Raw genomic sequence first — 27,918 nt, 5'->3', positions numbered from 1 at the left:
TACTCAGGGATGCCAGTCGGCAGCAGGCACACACTGCATACCTGCATTCGGCAAGAGAATTTCTTCACGGTCCCTGCATACTACACTTATCAGACATAGGATCACAGGATGGGACTATTCTATCATGAGGCCCTGGAGGTGGTGAGTGAGATGTCATATGAAGTTGTACTCTGGTGTTGTAAATACATTGTTCAAGCTGCTGCAGTTTATTTGTCACAACCTCCACTTTAACTGTTGCATGTACTGGCTATGAGGCTATCAAATAGAAAGACATTGGCTTTTTATCAATGGAATGTGTTGGAATTGGACTGAGCTTTATCTACCATAACTCAATTTCTTGTTGTCTGGACTATCACTTCACTTATGGCCATTACAGCAAACTCTGCTTCTGACTGCAGTGTGCAATTCATCTTTATCCTGTTGAATGACCTATCGAGATCTTGTGTTAGGTTGGATGCAGATTGTAAGTGTGTAGAGAGTGAAGTTGTCATGAGTTGGCCGGTAATGTGTTCTGCTGCTTGCCTGGTTTTATATAACTACCTTATTTGGTTATGTGGGTGTTTTTTTATTGGTTTTTAATGTCTTTATTGTTGACATCAGTTTGATTGATGATGGAGTTATTTAAAATGCGCTCTACACAAAACGTCCCTGCACCATGGACGCAACAGATTAACAATATTTTTTCCCCAGATTTTTGTCCTTTAAAACTAGGTGCGTCTTATGGTCAGGTGCATCTTATGGTCCGAAAAATATGGTATGTGATCGCTCAATTTTTCGTTAGTGGATCGTTGGTAGCCACTTTAAAGCTATGGTAGGGCTTAGCTTGTGAGTTCCCCCATAGAGAAATTTATTGACATTAAGGCTAGGTTTACAGTGGGACGTTGCGGAGCTGCGTTATAGTCTTATAACGCAGATTACTACACTACGATGAAAAGTCTATGCGATGTTAACAGTGCGAGATTAGCGTTGCATTGTAATGTGTAGCGTTATGATGTGGTGCTGATGTTAGCTAAATGCTACATTTGAACTATGCTATATGGAATGGAAAGTTAAAATTCACAATGTCAGAATGAGGATGATGCAAAAAAGTTTGAATATTTCACAGTCAAAAAAAATCGCCGTATGCAGTACTCCAGATGGCAGAAGACAGTAAGGGACTGTTGAATTAAATAAAAAGAAAAAGCATATTGTAGAGATCTTTTCGGTTATGAATGCTTACAAAACCACAAGTGACATCTGTGAGCTTTGGCAAATACTAAGGTGTTATCTCTGCTTTTCCCCGTCAGAGGTTTCTTTACACCAGAGGGCTATAAGCAAGGTCAAAATCTCATGCATTACTGAATTGAATCTGGAGAGATTCACAAAGCAGCAGATGTGCAAAGGTATATGTGGAATCAGGATGGTCAGATGAGTTTACATACTCTGTAACTTCAGTTTGTAGTGGAGTTCCTGAGTTCAGGTACACTTGAGGTCTGATACTGACAGAAGATACTGGGAGCAGAAATAAGCTCAACTTGCTAATGATTTATCTACTGCCCTGGATGAAGAACAAAGGTATGAGCATTGAACCTCAAGCTGCAAGATGGTGGGTAAGGCTACAATCCCAAAGAGACAGCATTTCAGATGTGAGCACAGTTCAGTGTTAAGACTGTATTGTCATTAGAAATCCAGAAACTGGTCATAATGGTCTTCCGTTTGAACAGGTTACTGTTTTTTTTTTACTCTGAAGTTTTCCGATGCCCATGTTTCCTAACGATTCCTTAAAAAGCTATTTAGTGTTTAACCTGATTACCTCTAGTCCTTTGTTATTTTGTTTTCGGTGTCTTATCTTCCATGTTGTTTAAAGAGAATCTGTATTGTTAAAATCGCACAAAAGTAAACATACCAGTGCGTTAGGGGACATCTCCTATTACCCTCTGACACAATTTCGCCGCTCCTCGCCGCTTTAAAAGTGGTTAAAAACAGTTTTAAAAAGTTTGTTTATAAACAAACAAAATGGCCACCAAAACAGGAAGTAGGTTGATGTACAGTATGTCCACACATAGAAAATACATCCATACACAAGCAGGCTGTATACAGCCTTCCTTTTGAATCTCAAGAGATCATTTGTGTGTTTCTTTCCCCCTGTTCTCATGCACTGAAGTTTCAGGCTGCTCGTTTCTTCCTGCAAACAGCTTTGCCCTTGTCTGTAATTCTTCAGAATGTGAAAGCCCAGCCAGCTCAGAGGACGATTTATCCAGCTTGTAAAAGATAAGAGAGAAGCTGCCCTAATCTAAATAATACACAGACAGTGTGCATAGAGGGGCCTGGAAGGAGGAGTTCATAGCAGAACCACAACACTGAAGAACTTGGCAGCCTTCCAGACACAGGCCGACAAGTCTGACAGGGGAAAGATACATTGATTTATTACAGAGACTGTTATAGTAGAACGTGCTGCAGTAAGCCAGAACACATTAGCAGGGCCGGCCCTAGACTTTTTGCCGCCTGAGGCAAATTTTAAAGAAAATTATTGCTGCCGCCGCCCCCACGGGGGGGGGGGGGGGGGCGCCGCCGAGCTGGAGGGGTAGCGGGCAGGGCGGGGGTATTGGGCCTAGCGGCGGGGAGGGGGGTCGGACCCCCCCCTCCCTCGCCTGGGTCCCCGTCCTCCGCTCCCCTCCAGCCTTAAATACATCCGAACTAGCGCAACTCGTAAGAGGCAGTGGGCGGGGAGGACTCACCTCTTCCTCGCTCGATCCAGCGTGCGCTCCACTGACGTCCCTTCCTGCAGCGCCGTCCATTTACAATACAGTGGGCGGCGTGCAGGAAGTGACGTCAGTGGAGCGCACGCTGGATCGAGCGAGGAAGAGGTGAGTCCTCCCCGCTCACTGCCTCTTACGAGTTGCGCTAGTTCGGATGTATTTAAGGCTGGAGGGGAGCGGAGGACGGGGACCCAGGCGAGGGAGGGGGGGGTCTGACCCCCCTCCCCGCCGCTAGGCCCAATACCCCCATCCTGCCCGCTACCCCTCCAGCTGGGCGGCCGGCTCCCCGCACCCTCCGACAGGCGGATGCCGCCCCTAGAAATTTGCCGCCTGAGGCAAAAGTTTCACCCCGCCTCATGAGCGGGCCGGCCCTGCACATTAGAATAGCTTTTGGAACTTGTAGGATGATAAAAAACAGGATGCAATTTTTGTTACGGAGTCTCTTTAAGATACCTTGCTATACTCTATAGAATTTTCAAGATTAATCTGTTCAACGCTTTGATGTAATTTTCAAGTTGTGTTCCACTGTTCTGGAATATTTCTTTATTGCCTCAATAAAATCTTTGAAAGCAAAAAAGACTGTGTTGTCAAATCTGAGTTCTGTGCACAGCCAGACTTGGTCTGTGTACAATGACTAAGCTACATTACATTGATTTGATAAGAAAATGCTCATGCATGAATGTGTTTTATGCTGCCCATAACAAAACATTTTAGTGCCTTATGAAGTTTATGGCCGAAATAAGACAGAGGGAATAAAATATATATTTCTTCCACGATAACTATATTATCTGCTAGATAAAATGCAGAAGATAGATGTTAACAATTACAAGTAGGATGAAGAATGGTTTTAATATAGCAAGTTGTTTCAGAAACACTGATTATACAGTAAACAAGCATGGCACACTACAGGTTTCTTTCCCCAACAATCAGGCCAACCCATGACCTGGAAAAGAAATAAAGCAGGTATGTAAACAGACATATCTGCAGGATATTTTTTTGCTTTCATCTTGGCAGCTAATATTTTGGTGGAACATACACTGTTGCTTTGGTGGAATAAAGATACTGAAATCTAGCTTCTTAACATAGAATGTCTTAGAAATCTAAAGCCTGTACAGAGCCCCCAACAATACTGACCCCATCTTAAAGAACCCACCTTGAAGCATCACCCCTGCCTGATGTGTTTTAGTTGGTGTGGTAAATTTAAAGGATGTTGCTGCAGTAAGACAAAAGGAGGTCATTTTGGCGCTTGCTGCCACTGCACTGCGATGGACATGGGTGCTGCTATAACTTTAATGCTATAGCTCAGCAGCTGTGTACATGCTGTCCCATTATAATTTGGGTGTCGGCAATAGCCAGTCTCCGAATAAAGTTACCAGAGGACATGATAGGTCAGGGCTGGGCTATCTTTACGCAGATCGGATAGCATGCTGCAGCCCACATTCTTTACATTTCATCCACCCTCCCTCCCTGCAGAGTTGCAAGCGGGCTGCGGGGTATTTGAAACTCACCTTCAATCACTGCTCCCCATGTCGCATCTCCATGGCAACAGGATGTCACTTGAAGTGACGTCAGGACGTGCCAGCGTGTTACACACTGGCTGCCGCGACGCAGGAAGCGGTGATTGAAGGCGAGTTTCAAATCCCCGCAGCCCGCTTGCAACTCTGCAGGGAGGGAGGGGGATCCAGCCACCTGCTGGCAGGCCAGTGTAACAGCGCACGCGGACCGGATGCGGCCCACAGTTTGCCCAGTGCTGGGCTAGGTAATCAGTATGGGAATATAATTGTTTTATTTCCCTACTTTGCCGCAAAGCCCCATTAGTTACTGCCCCTAAAGTATTAACAAGGGCAGTGTCTTTGGAAACAAGCAGCAGCTCTCCATTTTTTAGCCACTTTGCTTCAAGTTTTATATGGCAAGAGTCTGTGATAAAATGTTCAAATGTTTGAATAGATTTGAGATGCTGTATTATAACATGTTTTATGCTTTATATTCATTTGTTTATTAGGCACATACAGACCTATGGAAGTGAATCAAATTCCCCAAAATGCATGTCTTGTGCTTCCTATTTAAATAAACTTTAGGCTGCCATACACTGATCGATTACCACCAGATCGACCAAAAGATAGATCCCTCTCTGATCGAATCTGATCAGAGAGGGATCTAATGGCTGCCCACACACTGCACACAGATTTTGAATCGATTTCAGCATGAAATCGATTCACAACCTGTGGAACTGCCGCTGCCACCCTGCCTCGCTGCCCCCAGCAATTATATCACCTGCCTAGGGCGCGAGTCCCTTCTTTCAGCGTCCTCCTCAGTCTCCTCTTCACCCTCTACTGTTTGAACTTCGCCTTATCACAGGATGGGACTTGAAGTGAAGAGAAGACAGAGAAGACGCCAGAAGAAGTGAGAGACAGCATGGACCAGGGACTTGTGCCGGCCGGACAGGTGAGGTTATTGCTGTGTCGGTCGTCGCTGAATTGGACACCGCTAACGATGCACTCCTGACCTGCCGGCAACCGAGCTAAATTTTCCGCCTGAACAGATCTACTGAATCGATCAATTTCAGATGGAAACCGGTTGATCAACATTTGCATTAACAATTTCACCGCAGTTTCGAACACAGTGATCGAATCTGCTGTATATCGGCAGGAAATAGACGTAGTGTATGGGTACCTTTTGTTGTTTAGCCAGCCAGTATTATCAGAAGGAAGGTTTTATACTCTCTCTTCATGTTACTATTCTTATTTTTTTCCTATTTACTTTCTGTTCCCGGAGATCCTAGCTACCATACAGTAACCCTAAGTGGCACATGGATGTATTTGCACATGCATTTATATTGTTATACCAAACACAGGTTGTTCAACACTCATAATGTTATATACAGAATCAGAATAATTCATTTTGCCAAGTACAACTAGAGTTGTACCCGGAATTGGTTTTGGCACAACAGGGTCAGTGATGGTACAGCAGTAGATACATACATTGCATACAGTACATACAGTAGATACATACAGTAGGATCAGTGCAAAAACGAGCATAGAATACAAAGCATAGATAGGATACATAGTGATGAACCCAGGAGAGGACCGGGGGTAATCCGCTGCCGCCTATGGCACTCAAAACGATTTGCAGCGATACTTTGAATCAGATGCCCTATGCATCTTCCTAGGGGAGAAAGAGAGGAGAGGAAAAGGAAGAAGATACAGAGAGAGAGAGAAGCTGAAAAGGACAGTAAAATGAAAATCAGTCCCCTTTGGATTGCGGCATGGCCTGGCCGGTTAGTGTCCCATATGCTAATTTTTGGCACTATGTCCGCTGCGGAGCCTAGTGGCTGGTGCCCAATGTAGGGATTATGCGTGGGCGTCAAAGTGGCTGAGGTCGATGTGTGGCTCCCTTGGTACAATACAATTGCTGGAACTCTCCAGGCGAGGCTGGAGCTGCATTGGTCCCGCAGCTAGGGCCCGTCCTGCTCTGGACCAGTGGCTTGCAGACTGAATGACTGAGCTGGAGGGGGCTCTGACTGATGGTGGCCGGCTCCTCTGAGTGGGTTGCCTAGCTGGCTGCCGACAGAGCAGTGGCTGAGAGTGGAATGAGGGCCTGCTACTGGTGAATCGTATGGTGGTGTTGCAGGGAGAGCAGGCATCGTGAGGTCTGCTCGGAAGGAGAGATCGGTAGAGCCATGGGCTCAGCCAGCAGGAGCTGTAGCTGCCTGGAGCTCCTCCCAGCAGAAGGAGGCAATGTGTATGGAGCCACGCCAGCTGAATGGCTGAATAGAGTTCCATCCAGCAGAGAGGCATGTATGGAGTCGCGGTGGCTGCATGGAGATCCTCTAGCAAGAGGAGGTTTCATGTATGGAGCCACGGCGGGGAGTATGGAGTCGCCACTAGCTATGTGGGTTACAGCCAGTCTAGGTCCCAGCTGATCCGACTTCTACGATGATCAAGAGTCCGATGAGTTCTGTCTCCCTGGAAGCTCCGCACCATATCTAGGGATCCCCTGAAGCAGGGAGCGGAGGAGCGAGGAAATCCTTTCCACCTAGAGATGGTGAGGCCATGGGGGAGAAAATGTGAGAAGGGCCAGAGCCCTGTGTGCTGGGCGACCTTCTTATAGCGCCATCTTGGGTTTCATATGGCTGTACAGCCATGTATTTAATGTCTTGACTTAAAGGACATCTATTAATCAAAGCATTTTTTTTTTAAATGCTGTATGTTAGAGGGCACACATTACCACAAGTACTAGGAGCAGTTTCTTCCCTCACACAGCTGTGCCTCTCTGTTGCAAAATCATCCAGACACATTTCGATAAAAAAAATGTCAACTCTGCAGGACAGACCATGTTCCTGCACAGGGGGGTTGCTATCAACTCCTCAGTATATAGTCTAGTAATCACCTAGCTGAAAGAATCTTATTCATGTGGTAATAAGGGGTTAAATTAGCAGCAATGTATGTATATTGGTTTAACTAATCTGACTGTTCAGAAAGGCATGATCAGTATACTTTTATGAAGGTTTCCATTCTCCCAGCATGGAGCAGCCAGAGTTTGCTACAAGCTGCAGCAAGAAGTGTAATGCCTAGTACACACCATGCAATTTCCCGTCAGATTTCAGTTCGAATTGATAATTTCTGACAAGTCTGATCTGATTTCCTATCATTTTTCTGATCGATTTTCCGATCACTACTGTACAAAATCGATCAGTAAAACGATCGAAAATCAGATCAGACCTGTCGGAAATTACCGATTCGACCTAAAATCTGACAAGAAATTGCATGTTGTGTACCAGGCATAACATCACAAGCAGTCAGTCATGAATGGTGTATACATACATACAGTATTTCCCTGACTGCTAAGTATACAGGATCTTGTAAAAAAAATTAGCATATTGTGATAAAGTTCATTATTTTCTGTAATGTACTGATAAACATTAGACTTTAATATATTTTAGATTCATTACACTACAACTAAAGTAGTTCAAACCTTTTATGGTTTTAATATTGATGATTTTGGCATACAGCTCATGAAAACTCAAAATTCCCATCTCAAAAAATTAGCATATTTCATCCGACCAATAAAAGAAAAGTGTTTTTAAAACAACCAAAAGATAACCTTCAAATAATTATGTTCAGTTATGCACTCAATACTTGGTCGGGAATCCTTTTGCAGAAATGACTTCTTCAATGCGGCATGGCATGGAGGCAATCAGCCTGTGGCACTGCTCAGGTGTTATGGAGGCCCAGGATGCTTCGATAGCGGACTTAAGCTCATCCAGAGTGTTGGGTCTTGCAACTCAACTTTCTCTTCACAATATCCCACAGATTCTCTATGGGGTTCAGGTCAGGAGAGTTCGCAGGCCAATTGAGCACAGTAATACCATGGTCAGTAAACCATTTACCAGTGGTTTTGGCACTGTGAGCAGGTGCCAGGTCGTGCTGAAAAATGATATCTTCATCTCCATAAAGCTTTTCAGCAGATGGAAACAAGAAGTGCTCCAAAATCTCCTGATAACTAGCTGCATTGACCCTGCCCTTAATAAAACACAGTGGACCAACACCAGCAGCTGGCATGGCACCCCAGACCATCACTGACTGTGGGTACTTGACACTGGACTTCAGGCATTTTGGCATTTCCCTCTCCCCAGTCTTCCTCCAGACTCTGGCACCTTGATTTCCGAATGACATGTAAAAGTTGCTTTCATCCGAAAAAAGTACTTTGGACCACTGAGCAACAGTCCAGTGCTGCTTCTCTGTAGCCCAGGTAAGGCACCTCTGCCGCTGTTTCTGGTTCAAAAATGGGTTCATGCTTCCATCTGCTGAAAAGCTTTATGGAGATGAAGATTTCATTTTTCAGCACGACCTGGCACCTGCTCACAGTGCCAAAACCACTGGTAAATGGTTTACTGACCATGGTATTACTGTGACCAATTGGCCTGCCAACTCTCCTGACCTGAACCCCATAGAGAATCTGTGGGATATTGTGAAGAGATAGTTGAGAGTTGCAAGACCCAACACTCTGGATGAGCTTAAGGCCGCTATCGAATCATCCTGGGCCTCCATAACACCTGAGCAGTGCCACAGGCTGATTGCCTCCATGCCACGCCGCAGTGAAGCAGTCATTTCTGCAAAAGGATTCCCGACCAGGTATTGAGTGCATAACTGAATATAATTATTTGAAGGTTGACTTTTTTTTTTGTTTTAAAAACACTTTTCTTTTATTGGTCGGATTAAATATGCTAATTTTTTGAGATAGGAATTTTGGGTTTTCATGAGCTATATGCCAAACTCATCAATATTAAAACAATAAAAGGCTTGAACTGCTTCAGTTGTAGTGTAATGAATCTAAAATATATGAAAGTCTAATGTTTATCAGTACATTACAGAAAATAATGAACTTTATCACAATATGCAAATTTTTTTAGAAGATCCTGTACATATCTCCCTGACTGATAGTTATATTACAGCAATATTCCCACACATCTAGCTACCTATTACCTCATCTGATCAGCTTTCCTCCTCAGACTCTCCTGCATGCAGTAAGGAGAACACAGTTAAGTATTTGTGAGCTGTGTCAGGAGTGAAGGATAATTTTAAAGCAGAGAGAACTGGGGTAATAAAAATAGTGCCCCCGGCACTAGTGGTAATGTGAACCCTAAAACAAAGTATTTAAAAAAAACGTTATCAATAGTTGTCCTTTAACACTAGAATGACATTGCCATAAACCACAGCAAATATACTAGTAAAGCCAGCACTCAATGTAATGTCTCAATTCATAAAGATTTGTTTAAACTGAAGAAAAGGTGCGCATGAAATCCAATGTCTTTATCAAGGCATTATATTACTATAGAATCAGATGAATGCACTCACTAGCATGATGAGTACAGGTTCAGGATGCAGTGAAAAGCAGCCTGAATAAATGCACATTATTGCGTTGGCAAGAGTACAGATTTGTATCCACACTATCATGGTGGCTTCATACAGAGACCCTTAGTGATCTTGAAAGGTTGGATCTAATGTACACTTTCTGCATGGAATAAAGACTTTCTTTATGAATACAGACAGCCTCACACTCTGTCTTTATACTGTACATCAAGCTTTAGTAGGGGTTTTGAAATTTGAAAAACAGGGAATACAATGAAATTAACTGTCACAATAAACAGGTCTCAAGAAGCAAATGTACCCCATGGAAGTTGGATGGAGGAATGAAGTAAAAGGTTTGACGTATGAAGCACATCTTCATTCACGCTCATCTATAAATCATCTGCTACATCATGTCGGAGGAACGAGCCTGACAAATATTTAATCAAAGGCTTTCAGAAATTTTGCAACATCTAAATAAAACAGGGCACAGTTTATGAATGAAACTTTTCAAAAGAGCTAGTGTACACCACCGCTGATTAAGCAATATTCTGTATACGTTCTGGTGAGGAAAAAAAAATGTCATTATGTAACATCCCTACTGTTTTGTACCATTTATATAGCTTTAACTCAGCAGAGCTGAAGTAGGACTGGAAAATATTAGACGTTACTTGTCAATCACTGCCATTTCTATACTGGATTGCGGTCTGACTTTCTGAGGATGTTGTGGGTGATAGAACATGCATAAATCATAAGTAGCGGATGCAAGGATGGGCTTGGCACAGATGGATGAGCTTAAAGCATGAGGCATGCAGTAACTACATTAGTAATACAGAGATGGTTAATAAAAGTTAAAAATGAAAAGATTCACTTCAGGTTCAATTTAACCACTTCAACCCTCAGGGCTGTTGTCACCTTATGAAAGGAAGTAATTTTCACTTATCAGTGCTCCTCCCATTCATTCGCAAATGACTTCATTACTACTTATCACACCTAAATGATCTGTATCTGTTTTTTTGCCATAAATTAGGCTTTCTGTGGGTGATTTTTTTTATTGCACGTGCGTGCACGCATTACAGAAAGTAATATACATTCTGTGTACATTTTACAACGAGTACAATGAGGCGTTATATCACCTATCTAGCCTGGGGTCATCTACAAAGGGTAAATTCCCACTTCAGAGGGTGAGGTTATGGCCGTCACTCGGATGTCGTTTGCGAGTACCGTTTGGCAACAAGCACAGGAAGTGGTATCTATATAAGAGTGACTTTTTTCACCTGGGATCTGCTTAATAGCAAGAGTAAGAAATACTTGAGATTGGACTGGTTTTTAAAGGTTAAAAAAAACCCTATTAATACCTTCTGTATTTTTTAGGGTGTCAGTGCATTGTTTGATTTGTGGAATTAAGTAATTTATTAGCTTGTCCTAGCAGTGGCCTGCCTAGCCTCTTCAGCTCAGTGAATATGTCTCAGTAGGAAAGCAGACAATGTGGGGGCACTAAGACTTACCTATTCATTAAAAGGACTGGCAGGTCATACTCACGCAGGTGCAGCACAGCCGTGCTCGTGCTTGAAGAGGAACATGGTTACAATCAGACCACTGACAATGAATGGATCCGATTTTATAAATATAAGACTTGGTCAGTCTGCAATGGATCCATTGCAGTAAACGGACTGCACTTCTGTGCTGCCCGCAATTTTCCTGGAGAGGGGGATGCATTTCCCATGTAGCCTATGTTGAAACGCATCCGCCGAGCTCCAGCCAGACTACAACAGAAAATTAGAGAGAACACCACCCTGTCCGCTCCTGCTGGTCGTTCGTGGACAGGCTGCAGATGAGAATACAGCCTGAAACAGGGAAATAAGACTTTCAGCACATAACTGCTTACATCTCAGTTTAAATAAGGTTAAAGTATTATCAGGAAAGCCAAGGCGCAAACCTTTAAGATAATCCATCAACTGGCTATAGTGAAATATTCGTAACACAAAGGTCATCATACACTGGAAACACAAAAAGGATTTTATGTCTCGCGTTTCTTAATCGTTCTCACTACTTGTCATTTGCCAAAACAAACAGCTTATAGGCCATGACTGTTTATGAAAACTAGAAGATAAAAAAAATAAAATCATTATTTCAAACTGAATATTCCACCAAAATTTGCTTATAGCTCTTATTTTAATACATATAGTTGAGTTAAGAGGTATCTTTAAACTGCTTACAGAGTCTAATGATGAGTCTGTTAGGGCAGACGTGATTGCACAGTTCATGGTCTAATTATATGGATGTAGTACATTATGTCATTAGGCAGTCAGTAATTACACCAGATTAAATCCTGGTCTGTTCCTGTGCTGATAAGGGTGGCCAGTGTGAGAAATTACAGGTCTCTTCAGTACTGGGTAAAGAAGATTGTTTTGCAAATCCGCCAAACATTATAAACAACTTCTCTATGGCTCAGAACTAGTGGAAAAATTAATAGAGAAATGATGCCTGATATAATATGACGTGCATGTTTACGTATTTCTGACAAGGTTGAAAACACATTTCAATTATTTCGAATCAATGACTTTGTGATTCACAGGAGCAAAGGTTTCATCTATTTATTTCTCTTTTGCAATGAAACTTGTAAAAATTGAAAGGGATGCTTTAAAGCGGATCCGAAATTAAAAACTAACTATAACAAGTAATTTGTCTATATATCTTATCTAAAGGTTAGATTGTTTACACAGCAGATCTAGCTGCAAACAGCTTCAAAAGTTTATGCTTATTTATTCCTGTGATACAATGAGGGCAGCCATGTTCTGTTTGTCACATTGTCACAAGCTGAGAGCTGGAGATGCTATCAACTTGCCTGTTTGTAAATTCAGTCCCCTCTCCTCCTCCCACCCCCACTCTGGCTCTGAAATCAATGGTTAGTAACCTCCTCCTGCCCAGACTGAGCTCCCATAAGCCCTTGCTACAGCGCCATGGCACAAAAGGAGCTGTGGGCGAGGCTTGTTTAGTTTATAGGGAATTAAGAGTATTAAGACAAAACAAAAAAAGTATTTGGCTTGAGGAATGCCCTATAAACTACAGTGTATGAAAGGAACACAATTATGTAATGAGTAAAAGTATGTCTCGGATCCACTTTAAAAAGGACCTTTGAATCTCAAAACCTCTAAAGCCAGTTCATCCATTTTTTAAGAAAAAAACAAATACAGAAATTAGAAATACAGTAGATAAACTGTATAATCAAACCAGTTTTAATACAAGTATTTAGCAGTATTAATTTTATTTCTCGTGATAACTATGAAACACCAATGACCAGATTTGTAAAGAAGCATAAAAAGGATGTCCTTAGCCATCTGCCATAAGAGCTATTTTTTAGCAGTCAAACCAAAGCTACATTCCTTCTAATAAAATGGAAATAACTAGCTATTTGTGAAGGTACAGAAAGTCTTTTGGGCTGTTTACAATGCAGAGTGACAGATTACATTATTTGCAGTAGAATAAAAGTGAGAGCAAAGCACTCTCTAGACGTCTGTCTGCAGTAAAGGTGGTATTATTTCACTTTTAAAGAAGGGCACTGGACAACCGAAAATGACTCCACCTGTTACACTTATTTATTAAAGAAATTCTGTGGTTATGGTTATTTCAAAAAATAAAAGTTTTAATATGTTATTTTCATAAGATAATTAGCATTTCCCGTCTTGCTGGTTGAAAGATGCCGTAATATTTATTAGTAGTGTATTTTGCATCCTTTCTGTGTTGATTGACAAAGCAAAACAATGGGTGGAGAAACCTCACCCCAGTTTCGCCTAACTCATGCCCACAGCTTTTTCAATAACATACAGAACAACATCTTGTACCGATAGGTGTCAGTGGACAGAGAGGATCTGATTATTGATGATCTGCAGTATCACCAACAATACAGACGTAACCTGATTATTTATAATCTGCAGAATCACCAATAATACAAGTGTAACTAACCTCTGGACACCTAAAACAGTGATGACAATAAAGACAGTAACAAATCACAAGATCGTGGAAATATCCACCACACAGCGATTCCTCAGAGGTGTGGTTACCTCTGAATGGGAACCCCGTATGTGAGATCCTCTAAAAGACCAGAAGAGGAATCTCAGCCTCTGGCAGTAACAGTCTGCTAGGGCAGGCATCTCAGAGAGGCAAGCCTCAGAGATACCTCACCAGTGGGAGACGTTCCACTGGAGGGAGAAAGGTCAGACAGGCAGAGGTTCGGCAACAGAAAGGCGGCAGCAGTACAGAAACGGAAGGCTGATTTAGAGTCGGTAAACAGGCAGGGTCGGCAACTTGAATCAGATAGGCAGAAGTACAAGAGCGATTAGAGTAAAGAGTAGTCAGGGATAGCCAGAGTCAAAACACAGGTAAATATACAAATACAATCCTAATCTAAGGTGTGACGTCCTTGGTATCAACACCTAGGAAACTGGACTAAGGTCTTAGCGCTAACACCGAAGTATTCACGACAGCAGACAACTTGCTACTGACCAGCAAGTCCTATATGTAGCCAGAGAGCTGACCAGCGCCGCCCCAGAGCCCCAGCCAATCCACACTTCTGCTGGAGTCAGCTGACCGGCCTGGTCAGCTGACTCCCCTTCTAGAGGCATAAAGTTCCTGTCTCCTCGCGCGTAATGCGGAGACTGAGCGGGCGACGACCCCCCCCCCCCAGGCCGCAACTGTGCGGCGGAGTTCGCCGAGCTCACGGACTCCGCCGTCTGCCCTACTTCACCCGCCGGCAAGGAATGGACCAAATATTGTATGGAATTCCGAACCCCGACGAGAATCCAAAATTCTCTCGACCTCATATTCGGATTGATCTTCAACCATCACGGGGGGGGAACTCGCATGCATTGCCGGTTTCAATAAAGAAACGTGGAATGACCTTACCCATCTCATACTGGCGGAGAGGCCAATTACATGTGACTGCATTTATCTTTTTTGAAACAGGGTATGGGCCAATAAATCGGGGACCCACCTTAGGTGATGGTTGTCTCAAAGCCAAATGCCGTGTGGAAATCCAAACCATGTCCCCTGGTGAAAAACTCCATTCCCTTGATCGTCTTTTGTCAGCCTGTTTCTTTCAGCCTGTTTCTTTTGTGACCGAAAAGTTTTACCCAGGTTATTCTTAACGAAAGTCCATGTCTCCTTTAAGGCTTTCTGCCAATCCTCCAAAGCCGGGAAAGGAGTGGATACCACGAGCAACGGAGCAAATTTCGGAGACTTCCCAGACACCACCTGAAATGGTGAAAAACCCGTGGAGGAGCTCTTCAGATTATTGTGCGCAAATTCCGCAAATGGCAGGAATTTGACCCAATCTGACTGGACATCTGCCACATAGCACCTGAGGAATTGTTCCAGAGACTGGTTAACTCTCTCTGTCTGGCCATTGGTCTGTGGGTGGTAGCCTGATGAAAACTATAGGTTCATGCCCAGCAGATGGCAAAAGGCTCTCCAGAACTTTGAGACACATTGGACCCCCTGATCTGACACCAGATTCTTCGGTATGCCGTGCAGCTGGAAAACGTGTTGTATAAAGAGATTCGCTAACTCTTGGGCCGAGGGGAGTCCTTTTAATGGGACAAAATGAGCCATCTTGCTGAACCTATCGACTACCACCCAAATGACCGTCTTTCCCTCTGATGTGGGAAGTTCGCCCACAAAATCCATGGACAAATGGGTCCATGGTTCGCTTGGTACCGGCAGGGGCTGTAATGTACCTACGGACGCCTGACGGGAGGGCTTGCTCTTGGCACAGACAAGACACTCCCTCACAAACACCTTACAGTCCAAGGCCAGAGATGGCCACCATACACAACGGGCCAGCAAATCCTGAGTGCGGGCTACCCCAGGATGCCCAGCATTTTTATGACAGTGAAATAACTGTAAAAGTTGGAGGCGAAACGGAAGGGGAACAAACATAACTCCCTCAGGTTTCCCCTCCGGGATGTCCTGCTGATAGGCACCTAAAGTAATAGCCCAGTTCTCTCAAGTATCAGTAGCTGCCAAAACCACTCTCTGTGGTAATATGATCTCCGGGACTATTTTTTGCACTGTTTCAGGTTCAAAACACCTAGAGAGCGCATCCGCCTTGATATTTTTGCTACCTGGTGTAATTGTAATTATAAATCTGAACCGGGAGAAAAATAAAGACCAACGGGCTTGTCGGGGGCTGAGCCTCTTGGCTCCCTCAATGTACTACAAGTTCTTGTGGTCTGTGAAGACCGTGATAGTGTGTTCTCTCCCCTCCAGCCAATGGCGCCACTTCTCAAAGGCCAACTTAATGGCCAACAGTTCCCGATTACCAATATCGTAGTTTCTCTCAGCAGGAGAGAACCTACGGGAAAAGAAAGCACCTGGGTGCAGTTTACCCTGAGGTCCTGAACGCTGAGACAGCACAGCTCCCACCCCAATTTCCGATGCATCTACTTCCAGAATAAAAGGAAGAGTTACATCTACGTGTCTCAGAATGGGTGCAGAGCAAAATCATTTATTTAGGGTATCGAAGGCTGCCTGGGCCTCCGATGACCAATGGTATGGGTCAGTCCCCTTCTTAGTAAGACTGGCAAGAGGGGCCACTACCGAGGAAACTCCCTTGATGAATTTCTGGTAGTAGTTGGCAAAACCAAGGAATCTCTGAAGAGCCTTCAAGACTACCCGTTGAGGCCACTCTAAGACAACAGAGACCTTTTCTGGATCCATAGAGAGACCTGAAGTCGAAATAATGTAACCCAGGAAAGGAATCTGAGTGACCTCAAAGAGGCACTTCTCTAGTTTTGCATACAGTGAATTCTGTCTCAATTTCTCTAATACAAACTTGACATGTTTACGATGTTCTCCAAGGCTTGGAGAAAAAAATCAGTAGATCATCAAGATAAACTAGCACAAATTTTCCCAGTACTTCCCGGAAGACCTCGTTTATCAACTCCTGGAAGACGGCCAGGGCGTTACACAACCCGAAGGGCATAACTAGATACTCGTAATGCCCGTCGGGCGTGTTGAAGGCCGTCTTCCACTAGTCACCGTCCCTGATGCGTACCAGGTTGTATGCCCCACGTAAGTCCAATTTTGAAAAAATACTGGCATTGGTTATCTGAGCAAAAAGATCACCAATCAGAGGTAAAGGGTAGCGATTCTTTACGGTGATCTTGTTTAGACCTCTGTAATCAATACACGGTCTAAGACCACCGTCTTTTGTACGAAAAAGAATCCTGCCCCGGCCGGTGACCGAGAAGGACGGATAAAACTCTTTGCCAGATTTTCTTTTATGTACTCCCGCATGGCCAACTTCTCAGGCCCTGACAAATTATAGAGATGACCTCTAGGGGGCATACAACCAGATCTTAAATCTATGGGACAGTCGAAACTCCGATGAGGTGGAAGTTTATCGGTGGACCTAGGACAGAACACGTCAGAAAACTCAGCGTATTGTATCGGCACCCCTTTTACCTCTACCTTTGTGGCGCAAATAGCAAGTTTCTCCAGACAATGGCTATGACAATAAGGTGACAAACTGAGTAACTGATTTGACGCCCAGTCTATCTGCGGGGAGTGGAGTTGCAACCAGGGCATACAGAGGACAATGGTGGAGGTTGCCATGCGCAGTACAAGAAACTGTAGTCTTTCTTTGTGTAAAACCCCTATTGTGCAGGACAACATCGGAGTCTGAGAGAGCGGTTGTCTGTACTGTAATGGAGAGTCATCAATTGCGGTGACCACTACTTGTCAATCTAACGGGTGTAATGGAATTCCCAGCCCCTTCACAAACTCAGTCTATAAAGTTGGCCGCAGAACCTGAGTCTACGAAGGCCTCAGTGCATGTAGTCAGATCCCCCCAGGAAATGGAACAAGGAAGGAGTAAACGATTATTCTTATTTAGAGGTAAACTCTGCTCGCCTAGGGTATTACCTCTAACTACACCTAGGCGGCAGCGTTTCCCGACTTCTTAGGACAATTCTGGACAATGTGGCCCTCCTCAGCACAGTATAGACAGAGTCTTTCTGACCTTCTGCGATTCCTTTCCACTTGCGTCAGCCTCGAGTGACTGATTTGCATCGGTTCGTCTGGAGGTGGCGAGGGTGGAGAAGAAGCGTAGGAAACGACTGACAGCGTTTTTCCCATGCGTTTGTCTCTGATAGCGAAGGCGGTGATCAACCCGTACCGCCAAAGAAATTGCCTTGTCTAGGGATTTAGGCTCAGGATGTCCTAATATCAAATCAGAAACTGCATCCGATAATCCTGACAGAAAAAACAGTCCAATAATGCATACGTTCCCCATCTAGCCCACTTCCTAAACTCAGCTGCGTAAACCTCAACCGGATTACAACCCTGCCTGAGGGTTTTCAGTTTCCTCTCAGCAGTGGTAGCAATATCCGGATCATCGTATATAATGGCCATGGCCTTAAAAAACTCCTGGACTGAGGACAAGGCTTTATGCTCAGCCTGCAGGCTATATGCCCATGTTTGTGAATCTCCTGACAGAAGGGTTTTTATGAATGTTACCCTCTGGATTTCAGATCCTGACAGATTGGGCCTCAACTCAAAATAAGATAAACACACGATTCCTGAAATTCTGAAAGTCAGATCTATGGGCAGAAAATTTTTCAGGTACGGACATGCGAAGGTCCGTGACTGGAGGGGATCGCACTGCATCAATGGTTGTTTGGAGTACCTGTACAGTCCCAGACAATTGAGTAATCTGAGTCTGTTGGGTATTAATCACCCCGGTAAGATTGTTTACTGCGGTGGTCAGGACTCCAATATGTGGATATGGGGGGAGGGGCGGCTGAGGAAAGGGAGGGAGGAAAGTCTCCTCCACACATCCCTTCCGCTGCCAGCCTAGCCCCATACTGCAGTACCTGTTCTACTGCCCTAATGGCTGCCCTGCATATCCTCATACTGCTTACAGAGATATTTACTATCAGCAATGGTATGCAGTCTTTGTGATAAGTGTGGATGAAGGGCTTTATTTTGTCAGGTGGAAGAGTTGCCCATGCTCCCTGGCTATAAGCCTCTAGGTCCATTAAAATCTTGGGGTTTCACACACGAGTTACATATCTGACATATTTCCAAAGTAGCTCGAAGATAATGAGGTCAAGAGACCGATGGCCACTTGTAACGATTGGTGTCAGCGAGAACAGATTTCTCTGATTATTGGTGATCTGCAGTATTACCAATAATACAGATGCTATACCTGATTATGTGTGATCTGCAGAATCACCAAAAATACTAGTATAGCCAGAACCAGGATAACCAATTTAAGAACAGATGTTTTTTGCAACAGTAATGATAGAGATACGCCAGAGGAGCTGGTGATAATAGGCATCTCAATAGAACACAAGAGTATTCACCCAGCAACTGGATACGTGATTCAGTACATCTAAGATCACCTGAGGAGCAAGTGATTAAGACTGTACTGCAGCCAGTGGACACCTGAGGAGCAGGTGTTTAAGACTGTACTGTAGTCAGGGCCTGCACCTGAGGAGCAGGTGCTAAGACCGCACTGAAGCCAGGGCTTGCAACTAAGGAGTAGATGCTAAGACTGTACTGCAGCCAGTGGACACCTGAGGAGCAGGTGTTTACAAAGATGCTGCAAGAAATGATCACCTGAGGGGCAGGTGATTAAGACTGTGCTGCAGTCAAGGTTTCACCTGAGGAGCAGGTGATACAATACTAGCATCCCTCACCAGTGGCTGACCCACTGGTGAGTACAGGATAGTCAGACAGGCAGGATCGGCAACGTACGGACAGATACAGTACAAAGACAGAAGGCTAGTTCAGAGTTTAACTTCAGGCAGAGTCGGCAACTGGATCAGATAGGCGAAAGTACAGAATCAGAAAAGCAGTAGACTAGTCAAGGCAAGCAGAAGGTCGTAACAGATAATACAATGCAATTAGTACTTTAAGCTAGCAACAGAATCTGGCTAAGTGTGGAGCTCCAGCTGGTTCTAGCACACTTTGGGATCTGACTAAGGTCTGTGCGCTAACACGTTAGCATTCGCAACAGCAGACACGGAGCAACTGACAGGCTGGTACTATATATATACAGAAATGCTCCACAGCGCCGCCCCAGTCATTCAGCCAATCCAGCGTACTGTTGGAGTCAGCTGACCTGGCAGATCAGCTGACTCCCCTTCTATTCGCATAAAGGTCCTGTCGCGCGCGTAGCTCTCAATCTATGTGCAATAGAAGGACCAGGCAGAGCACCAGTATGTAACTGCGTGGCTGAGGCCACCGGCTGATACGCGGAGATAACCGCCATGCTGCTTGCCTCTGCGGCGGTATCTCCGCCATCTATTACTCCACTCCAGTACCTTCTCTTTTTTCATTACACATTGAAAAGGGATCACAGAATTATACAATAATGCACTGGTTTACCTGAAGACACTCCCTAATCAAAAGGAAAGCTTCCTGCATGATTACATATTTCCTAAAACTGACCAATATACCAACAGCAGAATATTGATACAGGGTGTAAATACTGGAAGTAACAATCAATAGTACTAACTGGGTAAATGACAATGGACATCTTTGCTTATGGTGTTCACGGGCTTTGCAGATGAGGAGCTGATTTTCAGTTATGCACAGTCTAATACATGGTTCAGTTAGTGCTCACACAAATGTTTGTTCTGTCCATTTATAAATGTTACAATGTATTTGTTAATTACGTAGGTGTGACAAATGATTATAGCTGAAGGATTTTTTGTGTGCTAAATAATTACTTCAGTTGTCTAGCTGATAACACCCAGAGGTACAAAAACCATTAAGGGTAATTAGCTGCAATAGACTTGAAGTGGAGCAGTGTTTCCTTCATACGCCTCAACCTGGAAATGTTGAAAATATAGTATATTCTCTGCATATGACTAGATTCTGGACACAAACACATTTCCTTCAGTAACCTACTCCATATCGTTTCCCAAAAACGTTCATACAGTTCCCATGGATTGGCGATCATACTCTGACAGTGCAAAATAGGATTACTACAGTAAAATCAGTACTATAATTGATGGACTCAGCAAACATTTGATGTACTGTGATGCCAGCAATCAAGGAGAGAAATGAATCAACAAGTACAAGGTGAGCTGGAACAACAGGAAAAGGCCATGAAATACAACATTTATTAAATAATTTAAATTCTAGAGAAGACAAAACAGAGGACAACTAAGAACTGTTTTACTGGTTGAAATAGTTTAAAAAGTGTATAATCTGTCCAATCCTGTAAAACAAAATGTCTGCAGAGAAGGAGGAGAGGGACCACTCAGTACCAATAATTCTGGCGGCTCTATGCTACTTACAGTATCTCCTTTTTTTTTTTTTAACAAGAAAACGTATCTATAGCTAACCTGCGTTATGGACTATTTACAAACCCCACACTTACAGGGTAGTTCTAATTATAAAGTTACAACCTAATTACAGACTGCCGTTTTATTGCTATGTAGTTCTAACAATCAAGATTGCTCCTTTACGACTGCCATTTCTATAAGGAGAAGCTCTGTAATGGTGGTGGGCAATGCTTTGATGTATGCTTGAAAAACCCTTTTCTCCACTCATCTCCCTTACGGCCGATATCACACCTGGTCATTGCATTTCTGGAGCGATGCTCCGCCCCCATTGCATAAAACACATTTACAGTGGGTTGCAAAAGTATTCGGCCCCCTTGAAGTTTTCCACATTTTGTCATATTACTGCCACAAACATGAATCAATTTTATTGGAATTCCACATCAAAGACCAACACAAAGTGTTGTACACATGAGAAGTGGAACGAAAATCATACATGATTCCAAACATTTTTTACAAATAATAACTGCAAAGTGGTGTGTGCATAATTATTCGGCCATTTGATCTGAGTGCAGTCAGTTGCCTATAGACATTGCCTGATGAGTACTAATGACTAAATAGAGTGCACCTGTGTGTAATCTAATGTCAGTACAAATGCAGCTGCTCTATGAGGGCCTCAGAGGTTGTCTAAGAGAATATTGGGAGCAACAAGACCGTGAAGTCCAAAGAACACACAAGACAGGTCCAAGACAGGTCAGGGATCAAGTTATTGAGAAATTTAAAGCAGGCTTAGGCTACAAAAAGATTTCCAAAGCCTTGAACATCCCAAGGAGCACTGGTCAAGTGATCATTCAGAAATGGAAGGAATATGGCACAACTGTAAACCTACCAAGACAAGGCCATCCACCTAAACTCACAGGCCGAACAAGGAGAGCGCTGATCAGAAATGCAGTCAAGAGGCCCATGGTGACTCTGGAAGAGCTGCAGAGATCTACAGCTCAGGATGGTGACTCTGTCCATAGGACAACTATTAGTCATGCACTGTACAAAGTTGGCCTTTATGGAAGAGTGGCAAGAAGAAAGGCATTGTTAACAGAAAGCATAAGAAGTCCCGTTTGCAGTTTGCCACAAGCCATATGGGGGACACAGCAACCATGTGGAAGAAGGTGCTCTGGTCCGATGAGACCAAAATGGAACTTTTGGCCAAAATGAAAAACGCTATGTGTGGCGGAAAACTAACACTGCACATCACTCTGAACACACCATCCACACTGTCAAATATGGTGGTGGCAGCATCATGCTCGGGGGGTGCATCTCTTCAGCAGGGACAGGGAAGCTGGTCAGAGTTGATGGGAAGATGGATGGAGCCAAATACAGGGCAAACTTGGAAGAAAACCTCTTGGAGACTGCAAAAGACTTGAGACTGGGGCGGAGGTTTACCTTCCAGCAGGACAATGACCCGAAACATAAAGCCAGGGCAACAATGGAATGGTTTAGAACAAAACATATCTATGTGTTAGAATGGCCCAGTCAAAGTCCAGATCTAAATCCAATCGAGAATCTGTGGCAAGATCTAAAAACCGCTGTTCACAAACGCTGACTGAGCTGGAGCTGTTTTGCAAAGAAGAATGGGCAAGGATTTCAGTCTCTAGATGTGCAAAGCTGGTAGAGACATACCCTAAAAGATTGGCAGCTGTAATTGCAGCAAAAGGTGGTTCTACAAAGTATTGACTCAGGAGGTTGAATAATTACGCACACCCCACTTTGCAGCTGTTTGTTTGTAAAAAACGTTTGGACTGATGTATGATTTTCGATCCACTTCTCCCATGTACACCACTTTGTATTGGTCTTTTTCATGTGGAATTCCAATAAAATTGATGCATGTTTGTGGAAGTAATGTGACAAAATGTGGAAAACTTCAAGGGGGCCGAATACTTTTGCAACCCACTGTATATGACCCTGCGGCAGTATGTGCAGACAGGAATCATTTGCATAGCACCGGCCCCCAGCATGCCCTCACTGCATGATAAACTCCATGCTGGACTAGAAGTATGTCACTGGGATTTCCGGCTTTACCTTGTAGTTTTGCACATGCGCAGCACTGCTGCCTCAAACATATTTCACATCTCTGCATCGCCCATTGACGTTCATTACTTCTAGATATGTATGGAGAAAGGAGGCAGGCACTCGGACAACTGCTGTAATCAACACAGGTTAATCCACAAACATGCTGCAAACAGTGCACCTCGGCAGACAGCCATGTGCTCAAGACTGATAAGGAGCACACAAGCTTTGGAAGAAGCCAGGTACACACCACATGAAACGGTCGTAAGGCCGTGCACCCTCTGGAGCCCACAGCTGCCTCCTCCACTCCAGCAGAGCATTCACGATAAGTAAATTTTTGAACTGTTCATTCCAAGATCAATATATGCATTTGAATTGCACTTTATTGTCTATTTGCAAGTATTTATTAAAGCTACAGTGCCAGACTTCATTCTTATCTTGGAATACTTTCATTACTTCCACTGCCCGTGTCACCGCGAAAGTCCAATGGTGATGTGCTGTTGACTTTGCAGCAGCTGGGTGGCCAATCAGGCACTTCCAGCACAACACGAGGAGATAAGTGTGCTAGGCCCCATTGCCTTGCACTGTCATTGCGTTACCCTATGGTAAAACAGGGTATTGCAATGCACACCCGGACAGCAGGGAGTACGCCACTAACCAGGGTATGGACCTTTGTATATGACCCTGTCGCCACACCTCCCCCACACTGAACAAGCATAAAACCATCTAAATGTGTGCTATGTAGAGCATTATCGGATGCACATCACAAAGGCTGCCAAACCTTTTTTGGCAGTCAGAGACCTGGAAGAGAAGCAACCAGTGTTCAGGTGTCTTACGTGTGGGGAACAGAAGCAAGTGTTTTTCCTAGAAAAGTGATATTGAGGTTTTTAGTTAGCACATATTTAATTAAATGTTCACTCTTGAGCTTGGGTAGATGTTAGAACATTCTGAATGGCACAATAATCACAATACTCAGCACAGTACATGTGTGAAACATGGGAGGTGGTGGTGGTGGAGGGGAGGGCCATTAATAGGCTTGGCCATACTGTTCAGCACTGATCTCACCTGCACTGTTCTTATACACCTATAGAGTTTATCACACTTATCTTAGCCAAGCAATACAAGATTTAGGTGTGGAGCACTGCCATCTTTTTGAAAAACTATGGACATACATATTCATAACTTTGCCATGGTTTTACAGAATGGTTCCATTAAAAAATGTAATCATAATATGTATTATTATTCAATAGCTGGTCCGGCTATATCATAGACAGTTTAGTGAAGTATTCCTATCCATTGTAATGTCAATGTCTGTATTGTAGTGTCATAGTAGGTGTTGTGAAATTCATAATAGGTATTGAGATGTGATTTTATAATTGTCTCCCTACCTACATGACCATGGAATTTGTAAATCAGATCCTATTACTTTCAATATGAATTGTAAGATGCTCTTATAATATTCATGAGTCAAAAACATCACAGGAGACCTGAAACGACCCTGGTTTGGTTTGCATTGAGAGTCCCCGGAATGGGTACAACACTGGCTAGAAGTCTCACCTTGCAGAACAGTTCCAGGTCTGAGTTCTGCATAGGCTTTGTTGGTTCTGCATTTGCGTAGTCTTGCTCGCAGGCTCTGGTTTCCTCCCACACCAAAAACACTGGCAGGTTAACTGTCTTCCCCCTAAACTGACCTCTGACAATGGTAGGTGTATTAGACTAGGACTATGGTAGAGACATACAATTATTTCCCCAGGATTTCTGTGCAAAAGGTGATCCGAGTAATTTTCATAACCTTTTTGTCCTGTAACTTGCCAAAATGTGTCAAACAAGGGTCTAGTATACAGTGCAGGAGAGTATTAACGTGTATGCACATCAATACTGTTCACAGCATATTTTGTATTGATGTGTATAACCATCAATATAGCTAGGGAGGTTAAGGTTAGTGACATGACTTATATAGTGTACACTGCAAAGTTCTGCAGAAAGTGTTTTATAAAATGAATCATAATAATATTAATATGAACGTGTGCCTATTAATGTGTTATTTTGTGTATTGTATACAACAGTACACTCATATGAAAAAACAACTGAGAATGCCTTGAAAAATATAATACATGACTGCTACTTAACCCCCTACCGACCGCCTAACGCCAATTGGCAGCAGGAGGGTGACAACTGCAGGACCGCCTAACGCTGATTGGCGTCAGGTCCTGTAGCTGGAGATTAGCGGGGATCGCACATCCCCGCTTGAGTGACGGAGCTCCGCTCCATAAACAGCCTGCCGGCCGCTATCGCTACTGGCAGGCTGTTAAGGAAAGAAAAGGCAGGTTTTTTTTACTTTGTATAGCGCTGCGATTGCTCTGGGGACAGCCGTGTCACCTGGAGTGGCTCAAAAGCGAATCCCTCTCATAATCTAATGCCTATGAGAGGTGATCGCTGTTAGGGGGGGAGGGGAGGTGGGAGGGATAAAATAGACAAAAATAGACATTTTTAATAGAAAAAAACAACAATAAAATGAATTAAAAAATGCAGCAATCAGATCCCACCAACAGAAATCTCTGTTGGTGGGCAGAAAAGGAGGGCAGATTCATTTTGCTGCAAAGTTGTATGGCCGAGTGATAAACTGTTAAAGCTGCAAAGTGCTGAATTAAAAAACAAACAAAAACAAAACAGTCTAGTCACTAGGGGGGTACAAGCCTGTGGTCCTCAAGTGGTTAAAGATCTGAACCAGCACATGTGGGAACCCTCTCTATCTATTACTGCTTATAATGCTCTCTAGACTGGAGGATGTGGTTTCCACAGCATACAGCTCAAGACAGTGTGCGGAGTCACCACTTTGCATGGTAAATGAGCTGTGAAAACACAATCTGGGTGTGCACTTAGCCATCTGTAAGCACCAAAGCTGGGAAATACTTTTAAAAGCAACATTTGGTACAAGGATTCATGGGAACACATGAACAGATTTAAGATTACATCGGAAACAGAGCAAAGCTGTATGACTAAGCTCAGTGATCATCCTACAGAGAAGAGCTGGCACATCTAGGGATGAAGTAAGGATCCCTCTTCTGGAGAATATCTCCAGCTGCCGAGTTGATTTATTTTTAAAGATAGTGGCGGCACTCCCACTTAGCACATCTATTAAAAGACCGCAGCAGGTACATGTTACAACAAGGCATTAAATTTGCTAGATTTTCCACAGCACATAAGCAGCTGCATTTCAAGTCGCAGAATGAGAAATCATCTGTGACAGGAACATTCAACTTCACAAACAATGCTGATGCAGTGAGGTTATTAGCAAGAGGCCATACACTCCACTGAGCAGAAAATGTTCAATTAAAATCCTTGCTACTCACGGTTGTGTGAAGTCATGTGTCACAAAATCAGAGCTCTTGAAAAGTAGAAAGATGTCACTCAGGGTTTTACATTTCAATGAGCTGTTCAATGCGATCCAATATGCGTCCTGGTTCGGCAATTAAAAGTACATAACAGAATAGGAAACAAAAAAGAACTCCATGAAGAATAGTCTATGAAACAATGTTTACAGTGACACTGAAAAAACATGTATGATAAAATAAACATGCGTATGTACAGTGCCAATCCCACTTAGCCTGCGCTGCTTTTTTTGCTGCCCCTAATTTTAGGGGTTAAAACCCCCCCAGGACCATCAATGACACATTGGCCTTAACTCACTAAGCAGTTTAGACTAGTCTACTGATGGTTTTTAGTCTACTGATGGTTTGGTGTAAATCAGTTGCACCAAAAGGGAATTCACTAATAATTACCAAATGTTTTAGACCTGTTTTTACACCTGGTCTAAAACATTCGGTAATTAGGTCGGTAAAGCAGGGGAAATGATCAAAAGATGCAATTCACAAACGAGTAGCTATGACTGACATCTTGTAGCTATGACTGACATCCTTCTCCTCTGATGAGCTCTCCGCTGGATACAATTAAACTCCTGCATAATTAATTCAAAAGGTTCCATCCTCACGTCTATAATACTGCACAGAGGTACTTTACTGACAGAAATCAGCTGGTCTGATCTCTGTCAGAAAAAGTGGGCGTGGTTTCTCCTTGTTTGCCATCTTTTGATCATTTCCTCTGCTTTACCGACCCAATTGCCAAATGTTTTAGACCCGGTCTAAAAATAGGTCTAAAACATTACACCAAACCATCTGTAGATTAAAAACCATCAGTAGACTAGTCTAAACTGCTTAGTGAATTGAGGCCATTCTCTCAGTGGAAGAAGTCTGACTGCAGAGGACCGCTCACTGGTAACTAATTAGAGTTCATAAAACTTCGTGGCTAAACAAAAAAAAAAATATTTTGGAGCAAAAAGTTCAACAAGTCAAGATTGTCTGTATGAGAATCAACATCAAATAAAAACTGCAGTCGTGCACCTGGGACAATCAAAATTTCAAGCCTCCATCTGTAACCTTAAAAACCAAAATAAAAAGTATGGGATTGCAGAAATGTCCCTTTTGGGATTAGCTCAACGGATACTACTGTTTATCTCATCAGTTTATTTTCATTTCAGGTTCACTTTAAAACACACACAAAAATGTTTTATGTGTTTCTCTGGGGCAAATTTTTAATCAAAGTTATAGAAGAAATTAAACAGAAGAAAAAAAAAAAAAGACTAGAAAGAAATTGAGGTGAAAAAAAGATTTTCTTCCCTAACAAAAATGTTAATCAACCTAAGGCTTCAAAATTTTAGTGGTTTATCGTCCCCCCAGAGATGCTGACCCATTCCTACAGGAATTTTCAGAACTGCTGGCAATGCTAACTGTCTTATCCGAGATGGATCATCCTTGGTGACTTCAACGTCTGGGCTGATAACACTCAATCACAAAATGCAAATGAACTAATAAATCTCATGGGTGGATTAGGCTTCACACACGTTGTAAAATCTGCTACCCACAGAGGAGGGCATACGCTAGACTTACTGTTCCACCTTGGAATGGACATTAGTAA

General features: G+C 43.3%; 1 protein-coding gene across 2 annotated transcripts in view; it reads right to left on the bottom strand.

Annotated features, from left to right (window-relative positions):
• LOC137563539 (translation initiation factor eIF2 assembly protein-like) overlaps window positions 1–27,918 on the bottom strand; it is a 101,253-nt gene that overhangs the window by 46,407 nt on the left and 26,928 nt on the right. For both annotated transcript variants that reach the window (XM_068276127.1, XM_068276128.1), the window contains exon 6: window positions 26,298–26,404. In XM_068276127.1, coding sequence (XP_068132228.1) covers window positions 26,298–26,404 — 107 coding nt within the window. The remainder of the gene's footprint in view (window positions 1–26,297; window positions 26,405–27,918) is intronic.

The sequence above is a fragment of the Hyperolius riggenbachi genome, chromosome 3 (assembly GCF_040937935.1).
Source record: "Hyperolius riggenbachi isolate aHypRig1 chromosome 3, aHypRig1.pri, whole genome shotgun sequence".
Taxonomy (NCBI): Eukaryota; Metazoa; Chordata; class Amphibia; order Anura; family Hyperoliidae; genus Hyperolius; species Hyperolius riggenbachi.
This window is presented reverse-complemented; position numbering and strand designations above follow the sequence as displayed.